Source organism: Mercenaria mercenaria, chromosome 1, assembly GCF_021730395.1.
Source record: "Mercenaria mercenaria strain notata chromosome 1, MADL_Memer_1, whole genome shotgun sequence".
Classification (NCBI taxonomy): Eukaryota; Metazoa; Mollusca; class Bivalvia; order Venerida; family Veneridae; genus Mercenaria; species Mercenaria mercenaria.
The window spans coordinates 37,119,728-37,134,778 of NC_069361.1; the positions used below are offsets into that span (position 1 = coordinate 37,119,728).

The window sequence follows — 15,051 nt, forward strand, 5'->3', positions numbered from 1 at the left end:
TCAAAGCCTTTGTAGAAGTACTTGACGTTTTTGCCAATTATTGTCCGTGGCAAATTAAAATTGGCGGCCATTAATTGTAAACTTGGCACAAATTAATTGTTGTACATTTCAAATACAAGCAGGTTACAACTGTTATCAATGATTATCTGATTATGTTTGTTTCGAACCTGCAAATTAGTTCACTGTATTAATTTTGACATAAATAGATTGCGGGTTTAGTCTTACATTATAGGTAAAACGGTTTACTTTATTAAACATTCTGTCCGGGATAAAAACATATCGTCTGGTGCTATCAGCATATGAAATAAGAAGGCTGATAGCACCTTCTGGCAGTCAGACGATATGGTAAACTTTTGAACCTGTCTTACCTGTAACAGTTGATAAAATCGAGTTTGTTTATGCGCTTTTGTAAGATGCTTAACGCTAAAGGAAACGTTCAGTATTGCAAACTATCTTTTTTTCAGTACTTATCAAGAAAATATTAGCATTCTATTTACTAAACGATCATTGTAGGAACAAGGATGTGTTCATTCATATCGACTATAAATAATAAACGAGTTTATTTTGTTTCCTGCTCAACAGCCATGTAGTCATTTTGAAACAAAATCGATCGTTGCGAGGGATACAAACACAGCCGGTTTTATAAACAATACATACCCGTATTACGAAATAGTTATAAATAATTATATTGGATTTCTGTAAGGCGATCACGCAACGTAATCTTTCTAATAATCAAGGTGTTCGTCTAATATAATAGGGTTATTATAACAGTAGCTCGATCTTGGATGCTGTATTCGGCTCGAGTGGATTTTGCAAGGCCGGGTCTCACGAGGTCAGTAAATAGTGAGAGATGATGCAGTTACAGCGGATAGTTTATAACAAACGGGCAGTTTATGCTTTTAACTGGAGTTTATTATTACTTTTATTATATACTTCACGTAAATTGAAAACAGATACAGGTAAAATATCTTGCTACATTTATGTGTAAACTGTCGATCGAGGATTGAAAACGAAAAGAAAATGATACTGGAACTTAATGTTTAAATATTCTTTATCATTCTTTTCTTTTTAAGGATATGTTAAAGTCGTATCTCTAGTGTGTTTTTGTCTGAAAAATCTTTTTATAATTGTAAACTTGGCACAAATTAATTGTTGTACATTTCAAATACAAGCAAGTTACAACTGTTATCAATGATTATGCTTGTTTTCGAACCGGCAAATTAGTTCGCTGTATTAATTTTGACAATGAATAGATTGCGATTTAATCTTACATTATAGGTAAAACGGTTTACTTTATTAAACATTTCTCGTCCGGCATAAAACATATCGTCTGGTGCTATCAGCATATGAAATAAGTAGGCTGATAGCACCTTCTGGCAGTCAGACGATATGGTAAACTTTTGAACCTGTCTTACCTGTAACAGTTGATAAAATCGAGAGTTTGTTTATGCGCTTTTGTAAGATGCTTAACGCTAAAGGAAACGTTCAGTATTGCCAATGATCTTTTTTCAGTACTTATCAAGAAAATATTAGCATTCTTTTTACTAAACGATCATTGTAGGAACAAGGATGTGTTCATTCATATCGACTATAAATATTAAACGAGTGTATTTTGCTTCCTTCTCAACACCCATGTACTAATAAACCTTAATAATGTGGCAGTTGAGTCCAATAAGTCCAGGGGTGTTCAAAGATAATCTGCCATAGATCTATTGTTAAGCAAATATTGTATTTACATGTATTGGAAAATAAACAGTGTCGATTGGATTTAGGTCAGCTGCCACATTATCAAAGTTTATTAGTAGTCATTTTGAAACAAAATCGATCGTTGCGAGGGATACAAACACAGCCGGTTTTATAATCAATACAATAAGGTTATTATAACAGTAGCTCGATCTTGGATGCTGTATTCGGCTCGAGTGGATTTTGCAAGATCGGATCTCAAGAGGCGCGCAAGCGCCGAGTGTGATCCGAATTTGCAAAATCTACGAGAGCCGAATACAAAATCCCAGATTTAGCTACTGTTATAATGACCCTTTTATTGTATACCTCTACCTTTTTGCTTGTTGTTTAGTTATTGAACGAAATCTTCAATGTTTATCGATATTAAAATGGAACAAAGTGAAGTTTTTATGCGCCCTATTTACAGAAATGTGTCAGGTCATGCATATTAAAGTAGTCCGGCAGCACACAGTACGGAAGGTACAATACGGAATTAAAAGGTACAATACGGATTTTTGTTCTGCCTGTTCGTATTTAATTGTGAAATACAAGCCTGTTTTTTACTGAATTTATATAATAAATCCCGGTCCATAGTTCAGATGCGGAGGAACTGAACCACGAGTGCGTTAGCCCAAGTATTAAAATATCGAAGCACCGGGGTAAGTTAGATAAGTAATTCAGAGCATATATCGACTACAGTGATACAGGACTTGGCAATTGTATTGCTATTTCAAAATTGTGTGAAGATATATTTTGTTTCCATTTGTCTTCTCTAAAAGCATAGTTTTCGTTATCAGATGACATTGGGACTAGTGTTGCTGTCATATTATGTTCTGTCTGACAGCTCCCTCATCAGTTATTTATACATGTACTATCATGTGAACAAGAAGGTGATCGATGATAAACATCAGCCTAGAATTATTTCTAGCCATGTCATTCATCAAGTGATAAGTACATACACGTGCACAATTATGGAAGACCTGCATTACATAAATCTTAGAAAGCCATGTCATTCATCAAGTGATAAGTACATACACGCTTTCCCTTATATACATAGGCACGAAAGTTTCGTGCATAATTATGAAAGACCTGCATTACATAAATCTTAGAAAAGTACCAGGGTTGATTCAGAAGTAATGTAAATACGCCCATTGTCAGTTAATTCATTGTTACATTATTATAGAAATTATATCAAGTATATCTAAGTTCAGTTATGACTTATGGGTAAATATCATTTCCTGGGGGTTGTTTTGTTTTGAATAAACAAAACACTTCAACTTTCACCCCTGACGACATGTCGCCATACAGAGCAAAAAGTTTCTTTAAAAAAGCACGACCAAAGACAATCACTAATTGACCTCAAAATAACACACCTTATCATATGAATAAAATAAGGATATGAAGTTACATACAACAGTCAGCCTTGAAAACTATAATGAGGTAAATTTTCGCTGCGTAGTACTATGTATTGTTATTATTACATATGATTGTTATTGCTTAGAGAAAAATTATATAAATTTCGCTGACGTGAATAACGTCAGGGGTGTGCGGCGATCATTTTTACCATGCTTTCGGTGCATGTCGATATTTCGATGATATGATTTTATATTTAAAAATATTGCAAATATACAAAAGTACTTGGGCAGGAATGTTTTCTTTTCATTACACACAAATTCAAGGCTCCAAAAATATTACTTCTGAATTAACTCTCGTATATTCGTATTGTTATTAGTTTAAGTTTAAACTTAATGCACTTGCCTCGTTCTTTTTAAAATATAACGGCTGGATCATTAAGGAAACTAAAATGATATGTCATATATAGCAAAGCAAAAGCCATTCTTTATCATTTTAACTAGATTGCCGTCAGTTTCTTTTTAATGTCGTTCATCTAAAGTGTTTGTATGTTTAAAATACCAACTTTTCCTCTAGTGCCAAAACCTATGCACACAGAAACTATTTTAATAATATTGCATTTCAAATACTCTTAATAATTCATTTACGCACATGCATGATTTTACTTTTATTCCTTGTATAGAAGTGATAATTTTGCATCAATAAAATACTGAAATATACACTTGTGTAGTTATACATTTAGTTTATATGCATTTCATTATACTATTTGCAGAAAATAGACTTCAAACATGGGGAAAGGAAAAGGAGATCACCCTCCACAGAAGTAAGTTAATTAAATAAATTTGTATTTTTGAGAAACAAAAACTGCTTTTATATTCACACATTTCAAATATTTTTATTTTGGAACCGTGAGACGCATTTATAAATACAGAGTGTACTTTTTATTCTCAGCTTTAGTTGTAATTTTGAGCATTTTCTCTTTGGATCTATATTGCGATACAATGGAAGAATATACAAGACGACTAAACACTTCGAGCATTTTAAATTTGTTTCATCACATGATTCAATTTGCGTCTGTTGCATTTCTCTGTTCATGCGACTCAACTTCATTTTCAGGTTTATAGGCGACCAATTTTTCTGTCAGCTGTTCATATTCGTCTTTATGGGTGTCAGTATAACATTGTCGAGCCTAAGTGCAGGGATGGATGATGGGGGTAGTTTTCCCTTTCCGTACGTCTTTACTGGCTTTGTTTTAGGACCTATTGTAAGTATCTTAGTGGAAACAGAATACAGAAAATATCTGAAACATTATGAATGACTGCGCGGATGCTCAGGCTGGTCTGGATCCATGCTGGTTGCAAAGCCACTATATTTGTTTTGTCATGGCGCGGCTCATATATCGTTCAATCTGCTGTATTATGTTCTACACTACGGGCTATTTAAAACTAAGTATAAGAGACTAAGTGTTCAAGACGACGTTTTGATAGAAATACAATGTCTATTTAACTCTGTTTTAACAAACAGCTATTGGTTTATGTTATAAATGTAATATAAATGTAAAACCCTAACCCTAGTTGGTCATGTAATCATTACATTTGAACATATATACCATTTAAACATCAATTAATAGAAACCTCTATGCAGATGTTTTGAAATTAATCGTTTTTTCAATGTAGAGATCATGTTTCTATAATTGTACATAACATCTTATACAATTTGTATGTCTGTATTGCCTACAAAATATTTCTTTTTCACATGTAATATGGCAGTGTCCTGTTTCAGTTTGCAGATTGATGTCACTTATATCTTTATGAAACGAGAAATATTAACCTGCCATTAAATTATTAATACCTTACAGCTTCTTGTCAACCTCATATCCAGATGGTATGTCGTGAGAGCTGTACAAAAGAAAGGGGTTACCAGAAAGAATATACTGGAAATACTGAATAATACAACATTTGGTGTACGTATTATTATTAAAATCCTCTTTATATAATTGTATAGTACATGTACTGTCTTTAATTACAAACAATGTCCACATTATTGATTATTTTACGTAAAACAATAGTGATAAAATGCGATTTAAAGCTATCAAAGTATGTGAAGATGTTAAGGTAATGATACAGAAAAAAACAAAATATTCTTTATGTAATTTAATCTGTTATAATTCAAGATTTCTCTACCTTTTTATCTTTATGTGTAGTTTGTTCATTTTACAGGATGGTAGTATTTAGACCGCAAGTCCGAAGTAGCTCGGTCCTATTTATGTTGAAAGAATGTCCTAGACCTCTGTTTTTCTTGATTCCATATAATTGACATATATGGACCTATGTAGAATATTACGAAGCTGTTTTTTGTTTAATTCCTAAGTTTCGGTATTTTTTTCCCTGTTTATGCGAATACACATTTAGACATGTGGATATCTTGTAGACTATCATATATTTCTTAACACCAAAATTACCTTATATTTTAGCTCCAATTTATTGTCTTCCGTGATCTTTTGCAATTATGAACAAATATGATGTGCATGCGTATGAAAAAGAAGTATGGAATAAATTACTTTTTATAAAGTGAATAATGTAATTTTTGATGAACGCTTATTCATATAGTAACATCTTGAATTTCAGAAACATATCTGGCCATGGTCCTGCCGGGTGGGAATGTTGTGGTGTATTCCTGGCTCAATACTTACAGGACTAGGTGGAGTAAACTGCGGAATAGAAGAGAACCATGACAACGCAAACGGCACTTCCAGAGTAAAAAATAACTGTTACTATGATATTGAAGGAGTACACGGCGAAATGTACAAAGGCTTAGCTATAGGATTAGTGGTCATACACGTGTTTTCGTTTGTATACCTGTTGCTAAGTAACTGTCCCGTGCATAGTGTGCTTGAACAAATAAAAGAAGACCCACGAACAACAACAGCGACTCCGGCCAATAATCGTCCCGCTGCGGCCCCTGCTGCCACTGCCACTCCTGCTGCAAGCACACCACAGGCTTCGCCTAATGGTGGAGCAGGTAATGAAACAGAAATGAAAACTAAGATACAACAACTTGAAAATAGAGTAAGAGAACTTGAGAGCAGAGAAAGACAAGTAAGAGAATTAAGTGTGCTACCTCCACCACCGACATACAACGAATTGATGAACTCTGATGGTTACAAGAGTACCGGAGCCCATCCTGACAATACTTTCTCTTAACTGCTTTACAGAAACAACATTGAACAAAGCTATTATGTGAAAGAAAAGTACAAACAAAAGAACAAAAAAAGTATCACAATCAACAGTAAATAGTTTCTATGTAGTAGTTGTTCCCTGTCAGATGCATTTTTGGGCGTTGTATCGTATTTCATTCATACTGAACACATATTTGTTTTGTTTTTGAAGATGGCAAGAATATAATTCATTTAGAGTTTTAAATCAAAATTTACAGAATGACAAGACTGTGTGTGTGTATATATAGTGGCTATGAGGTTAAAATTAATTCACCATGGTACAGAAGGCGAATACTTTTTATCTGTAGTACCTCGGGTGGTTCTTTAAAAGTCCTTTCATGATAACAAATCAAAACGATACATCAAGCAGATATTACTATTTGTATTTTGCAGGGATATATGACTGTATGTTTTAATTTATCGATTTTTTATTCTATCGGCAAGTTACTTACACATTATCGACACAAACGTTTTTGACACTTTGTGTGTTTTATATCATGTAGCATACTATATACCATCTCAACCATTTATTCTATATCGCAAATGTATCTTTTATTTTTCATTTTCGTTCGAAAAGGGTTTGTTTTCCTTTTCGTTATATTGACAAGTTAATTATAATTGTTCTGTACTGTACTTAACGTTGAGATCAATCAAAGGTGTTCCGTAAGGTTATTCAAATGTCATTTGTTTATTATATCTGTTACCAAGGAAAAGAATTCTATAACAAATGTCTTTTGTTCTTATCCTTTCCTTACTATCATGTTAACTTCTTGTTGTAATTGTACAAATCTATGGAATAAATATGTTTAAACTACCTGTTACCTGTTATCATTACACCAGTAACTGCAAGGCAGTCGTATATTTTTACAGACTGCTAATTAAAATACAACAAGGTAATTCTCAGTTTCATGTACATGTATTATTAATATCTTCCTATAGCCAACTTAAGATTTACGTCACACGTACAGGTTTACGTCACATGTAATACCTTGAAGGTTAAAAATCTAATTCTTGGTCATTATACTGGATTGAACACAAAAAAGTACAGTATTTTAACGATGTATAAGAATGCCAGCCATGTTCATAACCTGTATTTACAGTACAGACATGTAATCAAATAATAAGTCAGAATTTTCAAATTACTTATAATTAGCAAAATATTTATTATGAGAGGACACACAAGAATCACGCAAAGTTGGACAACAACTGAAAATATGATATTGTTGACAACGTTCAGTGAACTGAAGGACTAGCATTCAGACAAGTACTGTATGCATTGTGCTGAAAAATGTAAAGTAAGTTAAGGAAACTGTGGGTATGATGGGTATGCTGCCCTTACCCTAACGTACACTAATAATTACAAAACTAAATCAACAACATACAAGTAAAAAAAAATTGCTGCAAGATGCAGCAAATAGATGGTCGCACGGTCCAAAAAACAAAGTGTTTGACCCATATTCAAACTTGACCTAGATTTTATCAAGGCAATAATTCTGACAAAATTTCATGAAGATCAATTGAAAAATACTGTCTCTATCGCATACACAAGGTTTTTCTTTGATTTGACCTATGACCTACATTTTGGCCCCAGATGACCCATATTCAAACTCGACCTAGATTTGATCAAGGCAATCATTCTGACATAATTTTATGAAGATCAATTGAAAAATACAGCCTCTATCACATACACAAGGCTTTTCTTTGATTTGACATGGTGTCCTAGTTTTTGACCCCAGAAAACCCATTTTCGAACTTGGCCTAGATTTCATCAAGATAATCATTCTGACAAAATTTCATGAAGATCAATTGAAAAAGAAAGCCTCTATCGCATACACAAGCTAAATGTCGACAGACGACAGACGCTGGACATCGAGTGATCACAAGAGGTTAAAAAAAAACAAAGAGTACAAATATGCCCCCAAGAGTAAACAAAATAGTGGTGAATAAATTTATTTCAAGGTAAATACAGTATTACAGCAGTATAAGTAAATAAAATGCATTTTTATATTTTACCTGTAGATCTTCTATAAAAAAAACTGGAAAAAGTTAACTTCACAACGCGACAGTTTGCACAGCCAGACCAGGATTCGAACCTGGAACCTCCCCAAAACACAAATTACCATACGTAATTTCCTCAATTTTGGGTTGCTCTGCCAGTTGAGCTATCTGACCAGTGGAACTGCAATATCCTAGCAATATCACTTAAGATAAATGTTTGATTTGCGGTTTTTAAATCTGAAAGGGAGCATGAAAATGTGAAAAAATGGTAATGGGGATATTAGTAATCATTCAAGTTTTCTACCAAGTCAACTCTGTATATAAGCTGAATTACCACCTTTTTTCTATTGAGCCTACTGAAATTCTCTCAAAAATATTAATTAAAATCCTCTTTTAATATTTAAAACAAGCATTGTCACAAATAAATACAAATTAGGTTAGAAAAAAGTTTGTTTCCGGTATCCCGACCTACCCTTAATTCCGGACCCTAATTCTTTTTCATTGCCTCGGAGAAGTTTTTTTTTTAATTTAATGTTTTAACAAAAAGTTGAAAAACAGCACTTTTTATGTTTTAAACATAGTCAGTGATGTTAAAAATCAACTTACTCAAGGAAAAATCAGCAGGGGCTAAGGGTGTAACTATACATCGGAATTCATTTTATCATGATATATCAGTTTGGCGATACGCATATCGTATCATAGGCCTGTTGTTTCGAAATTCATTTTATCATGATACATCAGTTTGGCGATACGCATATCGTATCATAGGCCTATTATTTCGAAATTCATTTTATAATGATACATCAGTTTGGCGATATGCGTATCGAATCATAGGTCTGTTTCACAATACAGAAACGATAAGTGAAAACTAGAAATATTGCATGATATCTTTCATACAATCAGTGTTAAAGATAGTAACTAAAGAAATGTATCATTCCAAGAGTGGAGACATTGATTAATTTTTATTTTGTCACATAAATGCTTACTTACGATACTCAATTCATATCGCGATATGTACCATATCGTTGCATCTGTATCACGATACATATTGTATCGTGAGTCTAGCATATTGTTACACCCCTAGCAGGGGCCCAGTAGCCCATGGTTCCTAGATTTTGGGCTCGGACCCTAAATTGTTGGAGAAAATGCCCATATACCTAATGCTAAACATTTGTTTTTGACAGTCTGGGTCCCTAAATAAAAATAGCTAGTTTATATCCCTGTTACTGATGCTCTAAAGGAATAACACCTTTATTCGTATTTTTGTACACAAAAATATTCCGAAAGGTCCAATTTGATAATAAAATCCAGATTTTTTTTTTAAAAATTACTGACTAGCTACTAACTATTTTTCTTTAGCATGTTACTGGAAACATTTTTTGGCCTTACATACATGTATACCTTAATTGTAGTCATACAGGGTATCTTAAACACTATATGATTTTTAAGACGGGAAAGTGTGCAGATTGGAAATTATACACTGTTTTTCAAAGTGAAAAGCACCTAAGTGTATTTGAATGGGACTAAAATTATATTTTCATTTTTCAACGAGTGGGTGCATAATCTCCCTATAAATCCATATCTACATTTACGGAAATACACCCAACATTCAACAATTAACTTCTAATCATAACTGGGAGGTCAGGGCAGTTGTTAAAAACTGGGGATATGTTGAAATAAATCAAATAAATGTAGCACAAAATATGCAATTATAGCTGCTGTCACTCATGCAGAAAAACCTGAAAAATGTGATAGTGTCATAATCTAGGGCCTATATAAATCTTTATCACTTTAATTTTATGTCAAAAGCATTGATTTGTCATTCAATACATTCATACACTTACAAGAGTCCAAAACACAATTTTCATCTTGTAATCAAAACTAGCAGAAAAGTAGTGGTTGTTATTTATCATCAGGAAGTACATGTACATGTATGTACCAGAAGACAGCGAGTCAAAATTTTTCACGAGGTCTAAAATCGCCCATTATCTGGACTATCATTGGACCTTATAATAAGACGAAATGCCCCCTTGTGCAGGACATTGGATTATGTTTAACAATAGTTCGCTTTCAATAATTGGAAAAACCTTGAACAGCGCCACCTGCCGAGTGTAACATATGTACATGTCATGGAGGTAATCTCTCTATATTACCTCCATGGTACATGTGTAGTAAATTCGCTCCGTAAGTCACATGGTCTATTCTAGGACTTCTTCGTTTTAAAATATATACTGTACTGTACATATATGGACCATCCATAATTTCAAAGATTTTTCTATCTATAATTTTACAGAACATACAAAATCCTAGACCTAGCTGTTATCTCTTTAGACAAGCTTATACATCGGATTATTTCGCCTATCTATCTCTTCATACTGCCTCGCACCTCTTGTTATCAGGAAGTATGTACAAGAGAATATTCTCTCCAAGACACCGAGTCAAAAGTTCTGACGCGGTCTCAAATTGATAAATTAAAATGCCTAATGTTTCAGTAACGGGATATGTTTATAAATAGCTTCATTTAATAATTGGAAAAACATTCGCAGCGCCACCTGCCAAAAGTAGCATAATGTACATGTATGTGTAGTAAAATCGCGCCAAAAATCACGTGGTCTATTGTTTACATTATTCCGTCTTCAAAATCTTCACATTTATGCACATTAAAAAATGATACTTTGACTGCAACTCACCTCTATAAACCTATTAAAATGCGTAACTAAGCAAAAAGTCTTCTAAAGCATGCTATTTATTTATGTTCCTATAATTTGATAGTGTAAGTAGGTCATCACCCTAATCATCACTTAGGGTGACTCGCTCGGTTTGTTTGGTTTATTCTGAAATTTAGATCAACGCATGTGAATTGGCACTCAAAATGCATTGTTATCAAAAACAATATTGTTGGTAACAACTTGCCTTATTCTTGACAAAATCCACTACAAAATATTTTAATAAAAAAAGACGTTACACTGACTACAGCAAGAATGACATAATTTTACTGCGCGTGCGCGAATGGCCTTGCGCGAATAACTTGAAAGGCTGAAATTGATCAAATCCGATTCAATATAATGCAAATTCTGCAAATATTGCAAAATATAAACCAGAAGGAACAAAATTAAAAAATATTTATTTCATTATTGTTGCGATTACACGTTAGAATATTCACTTTCTGAGTGTCAAACGAAAATTTAACAGAAATATGACTCGAAGGGAAAAAATTGTCAAATCCGAACCCATTGCACATTCTAAAACCACCTCTATATGCCCGGCCCTGATGTGCCGTGCAATTACAGTGGTTTTTTATCGCCTTCCTTTTTTGACTGAAATCAAATCATACAGTAATCAAACTCAATAGAACGTTTTCATTGGCTGTTTATTGCATACTGTGCTAAGCTTTTGTTACATACTTACATTCGCCCCATCATTTTCCATTAAAAATTATGACGTTCATTTCGTATGAACAGCAAAAGGAAAGGCGCGAAAGTCAGGTAATCGCTGCTTAGTGATAACCGACCGCTGTTTTGACGACGTCCGTGTATAGTCAGGGAGAACGTTCCTTAGACGACGTCGCAGTTGTTCCGTCTGGTGAACAGAATGGCCGGGAAGCTGAATTTAATGTTAAATGCCACAAAATATTGTGCAATTTATAATATTGTCTTGTTTACAAATGGGAAGGAAATATAATGTAAATATATGAAATGAAACTATTTTTTTTCGGTGTTCATGCGAAATAAATGACAGCATAGGATCGGCAAATTAAACATGAATCGCTAGTGCGATTCATGCATTTGCCGATCCTATTCTGTCGTTCATTCCGCATGAACACCGAAAAAACCCCATTTCATTTCTTTATTAAACGCATGATGGTACATATGATTAAATGGACTATTACCTACACCTGTCTCTAATTATCTGTACATAAATGGAACAAATGTACATTTACACTTTACATAAGCACTAAGCTTTGTTAGTAGTGAAATATAAACTAATAACGGTATTAAATATATCACGGCCTAGGCTTATTAATTCTCTATAATTAATATCAGACCTACTGAAGTAGTGTGACGGGTATCGTTTATAATTAGTATTGTAACAAATTGTCCGATGCAATAGAAATTGTGTACATACAAGGGTTTTTCTTGCATGATACATTGGTTGCATTGTTCTTTTTATGGGAGCTGAAGCCTTGACAACACGTCTTATATATGTTATGGCGTTGCATTGTAAATTTATCACGATAAGTCACTTGGAATTTGGTATCAGTGTTACTTTTGTACAGTTATTGCTTTATCAAAGAGCATGTCCAAATGCAAATTGTGAATAGATCAAAACACTAAATAAATGTATTATTGCCTATTATATCGCAACTGTTTTCGAGAAACGGAACTAATCTGATGTATTTAGATATCACCATAATAGTTAAAAAGTGATAACAGATTTAACAGAATTGAAATTGAACTTTATTTTTTATATATGACATTAAATATCCTGTATGAATGGTATTTTGTTTTTAAACAATAAAGATCTTATGTATACATTTATTTATATAAGTATAATTTGTAGGTTGCATTACCTGCAGTATTTTTATAAACAACATTGTTTAAACGTACCCGTACATCATCTCAATAGTTAAAATCATTTTTGTGATAATATATTTAAATAGATATAATCATAGTTACCTTAATTACATTTACTTAATATTTGATATATATACTACTTTAACATGTTCTGTATGTATAATATTTTTATGCTTTGTGTTTTATGCTTATAAATTGTACATAAAAACTCATTTTGCGTTGTTATTGTATATCGAAAAACTCATTTTGGCGTTATTGTTTTGATTATAACTGACTATTCTTTATATATCCTTTTCTTTATATCTTTCCATCGCAAAACATAATTGACAAGACTATGAAAAATCCTCTTTCTTAGGATTTGCTGTGTTTGAATCATTTACAATCCAGTTCATTACCAACTTTTAGTAACATCTCTAAACCGATAAAGCGGGACAGATATACCTATCATAAAAATCAATAAAACCAATAATCCAATATCAGCGCTACCGGACGGATTCGTTGATTTCCGTACGAATTGTTGTTTTTGTAGTAACACGGGGGAAACATCGATAATTAACAGCTTTGGCCATTATCTGATGCATTTACAGGCGGGCGGTTTGCTAAACGTTATACTTGACTGCAGTTTTAATAACATTAAGTGAAAATCGGAACAAGTAGAAAATTTATATAATACTTTATTAATTGTCAAATAAAAGTAATATTTAAGAATATGAATATGTTATCTAAATATTTAGAAATCGTTACATTTGATACATCGAACACATAAATTTACTTTCTTTTTAATACATAAAACATCATGCTAACATACATCTATGTACAGAAAAGAAATATTTAACCTGTCTGTAAATAAAATAAATATTCAAGAATATGAATATCTTATCTATAATATTTAGAATATTGTATTCATGACAAAAAAACTGTACAGTTTACGTCAATAAAATATTCTGTCTGTCTGTCTGTCTGTCTGGTAACATATTTTTATGACCCGGCTTGAAACAACACTGACCGGATATTGTTTACCCCTAGGCAACATTGTAATACACAATAAAAGTCAAAGGGTAATTTTAAAATATTTGTTACAATTTTATTTTATGCTTAATGTGACTGTGTGCAATCTTGGGACTAAAACAAGTAATAGGTAACGCAGTTTTTTTAAACGAATGATAAAAGAATGTATCAAAAACATGCATTAATTTAAGAATACAGAATAAAATATACAAAGGAGGTTCGGAAAAAAGCAGAATTATCAGTTCATCAAGGCTATCATTCAAATTAAAGTTTGGTCAAATAATGAATAATAGAAATGATTTTTTTGTTTCAAAATTATTTAAAAAATCCATATGAATAAAAAAAAAATGACCGCATCGGATATCGGACCCGGACCGCAGTGGCAATAAAAAAGTCTCAAGATCGTTCGGCAAAAAATAATATAGGTATCTGGAAATTAATCATCGCTATATTTATTAAGAATGCTTTGCAACTCAATTACTGACAGACTATATTTTACAAAAACACATGAGAATTAGTTGTTTTAAGTATTTTTCACGATGAGAATTAAAAGCATTTGTATATTTAATGCGAATTGAACACTAAATCCTCCATAGCGTTATTCTAAACGACAGCGGATCTAGGTTTCGGCGTTTCTGAATTCAACAATTAATTTGTTTTAATTTGTCTAATTACAATCTCAGTTGTTTTTTTTTTTTTTTTTTTTTTTTTGTCAATGTTGAGTTGCCTACAATTCATAGGCTTTGAGCTATAACAATTTGTACCGACAAAGTCAGGCAAGCAGACGACAATATTTTCCGTAACAGCTTCCGAGTATTTACGGATAACGGCGGAAAAAGCCGGAATTTTTGAAGAAATTATTATTATTATTATTATTATACCAGATTTATATAGCGCCCTTTTCATGATCAATTTCACGTTCGAATGCGCTTTACATATTTCAAATGCAGCCACACAGGGCGCATAGTTCATCCTCTACTAGTACAGACACAGAGCGATCTGACAAGAGGGACAGAGTGAGACAAAGCCCCCACGACAGAGAGATCAGAAATCAGATACAGGCTTGTCCGGCTAACTTAGCCTAGCTCGTTGCGAATAGATAGCCTGGTTCTTTAACGTGCCCAGTGTATAGCACTGATACACGCAAGGATTGCCTGGGTTCCTGACCAGTACACCTCT

General features: G+C 33.0%; 2 protein-coding genes across 6 annotated transcripts in view; one reads left to right on the forward strand and one right to left on the reverse strand.

The window, feature by feature from the left end:
* The window catches only part of LOC128545901 (uncharacterized), a 105,082-nt gene that overhangs the window by 53,582 nt on the left and 36,449 nt on the right, over positions 1-15,051 (reverse strand). The gene's annotated exons all lie outside the window — the stretch shown is intronic.
* LOC123541495 (uncharacterized) lies at positions 278-7,108 on the forward strand. 4 transcript variants are annotated; one of them, XM_045327043.2, is made up of 6 exons: positions 278-832; positions 2,150-2,222; positions 3,848-3,898; positions 4,192-4,339; positions 4,934-5,038; positions 5,703-7,108. In XM_045327043.2, exons 3-6 carry the CDS (start codon positions 3,864-3,866, stop codon positions 6,276-6,278), a joined length of 864 nt encoding a protein of 287 aa, XP_045182978.2. In that variant the 5' UTR covers positions 278-832; positions 2,150-2,222; positions 3,848-3,863; the 3' UTR covers positions 6,279-7,108. The 4 variants fall into 4 exon arrangements, with proteins under 4 accessions (XP_045182978.2, XP_045182991.2, XP_045182995.2 ...); XM_053544555.1 differs by lacking the exon at positions 278-832 and adding an exon at positions 890-959; XM_045327056.2 differs by lacking the exon at positions 2,150-2,222.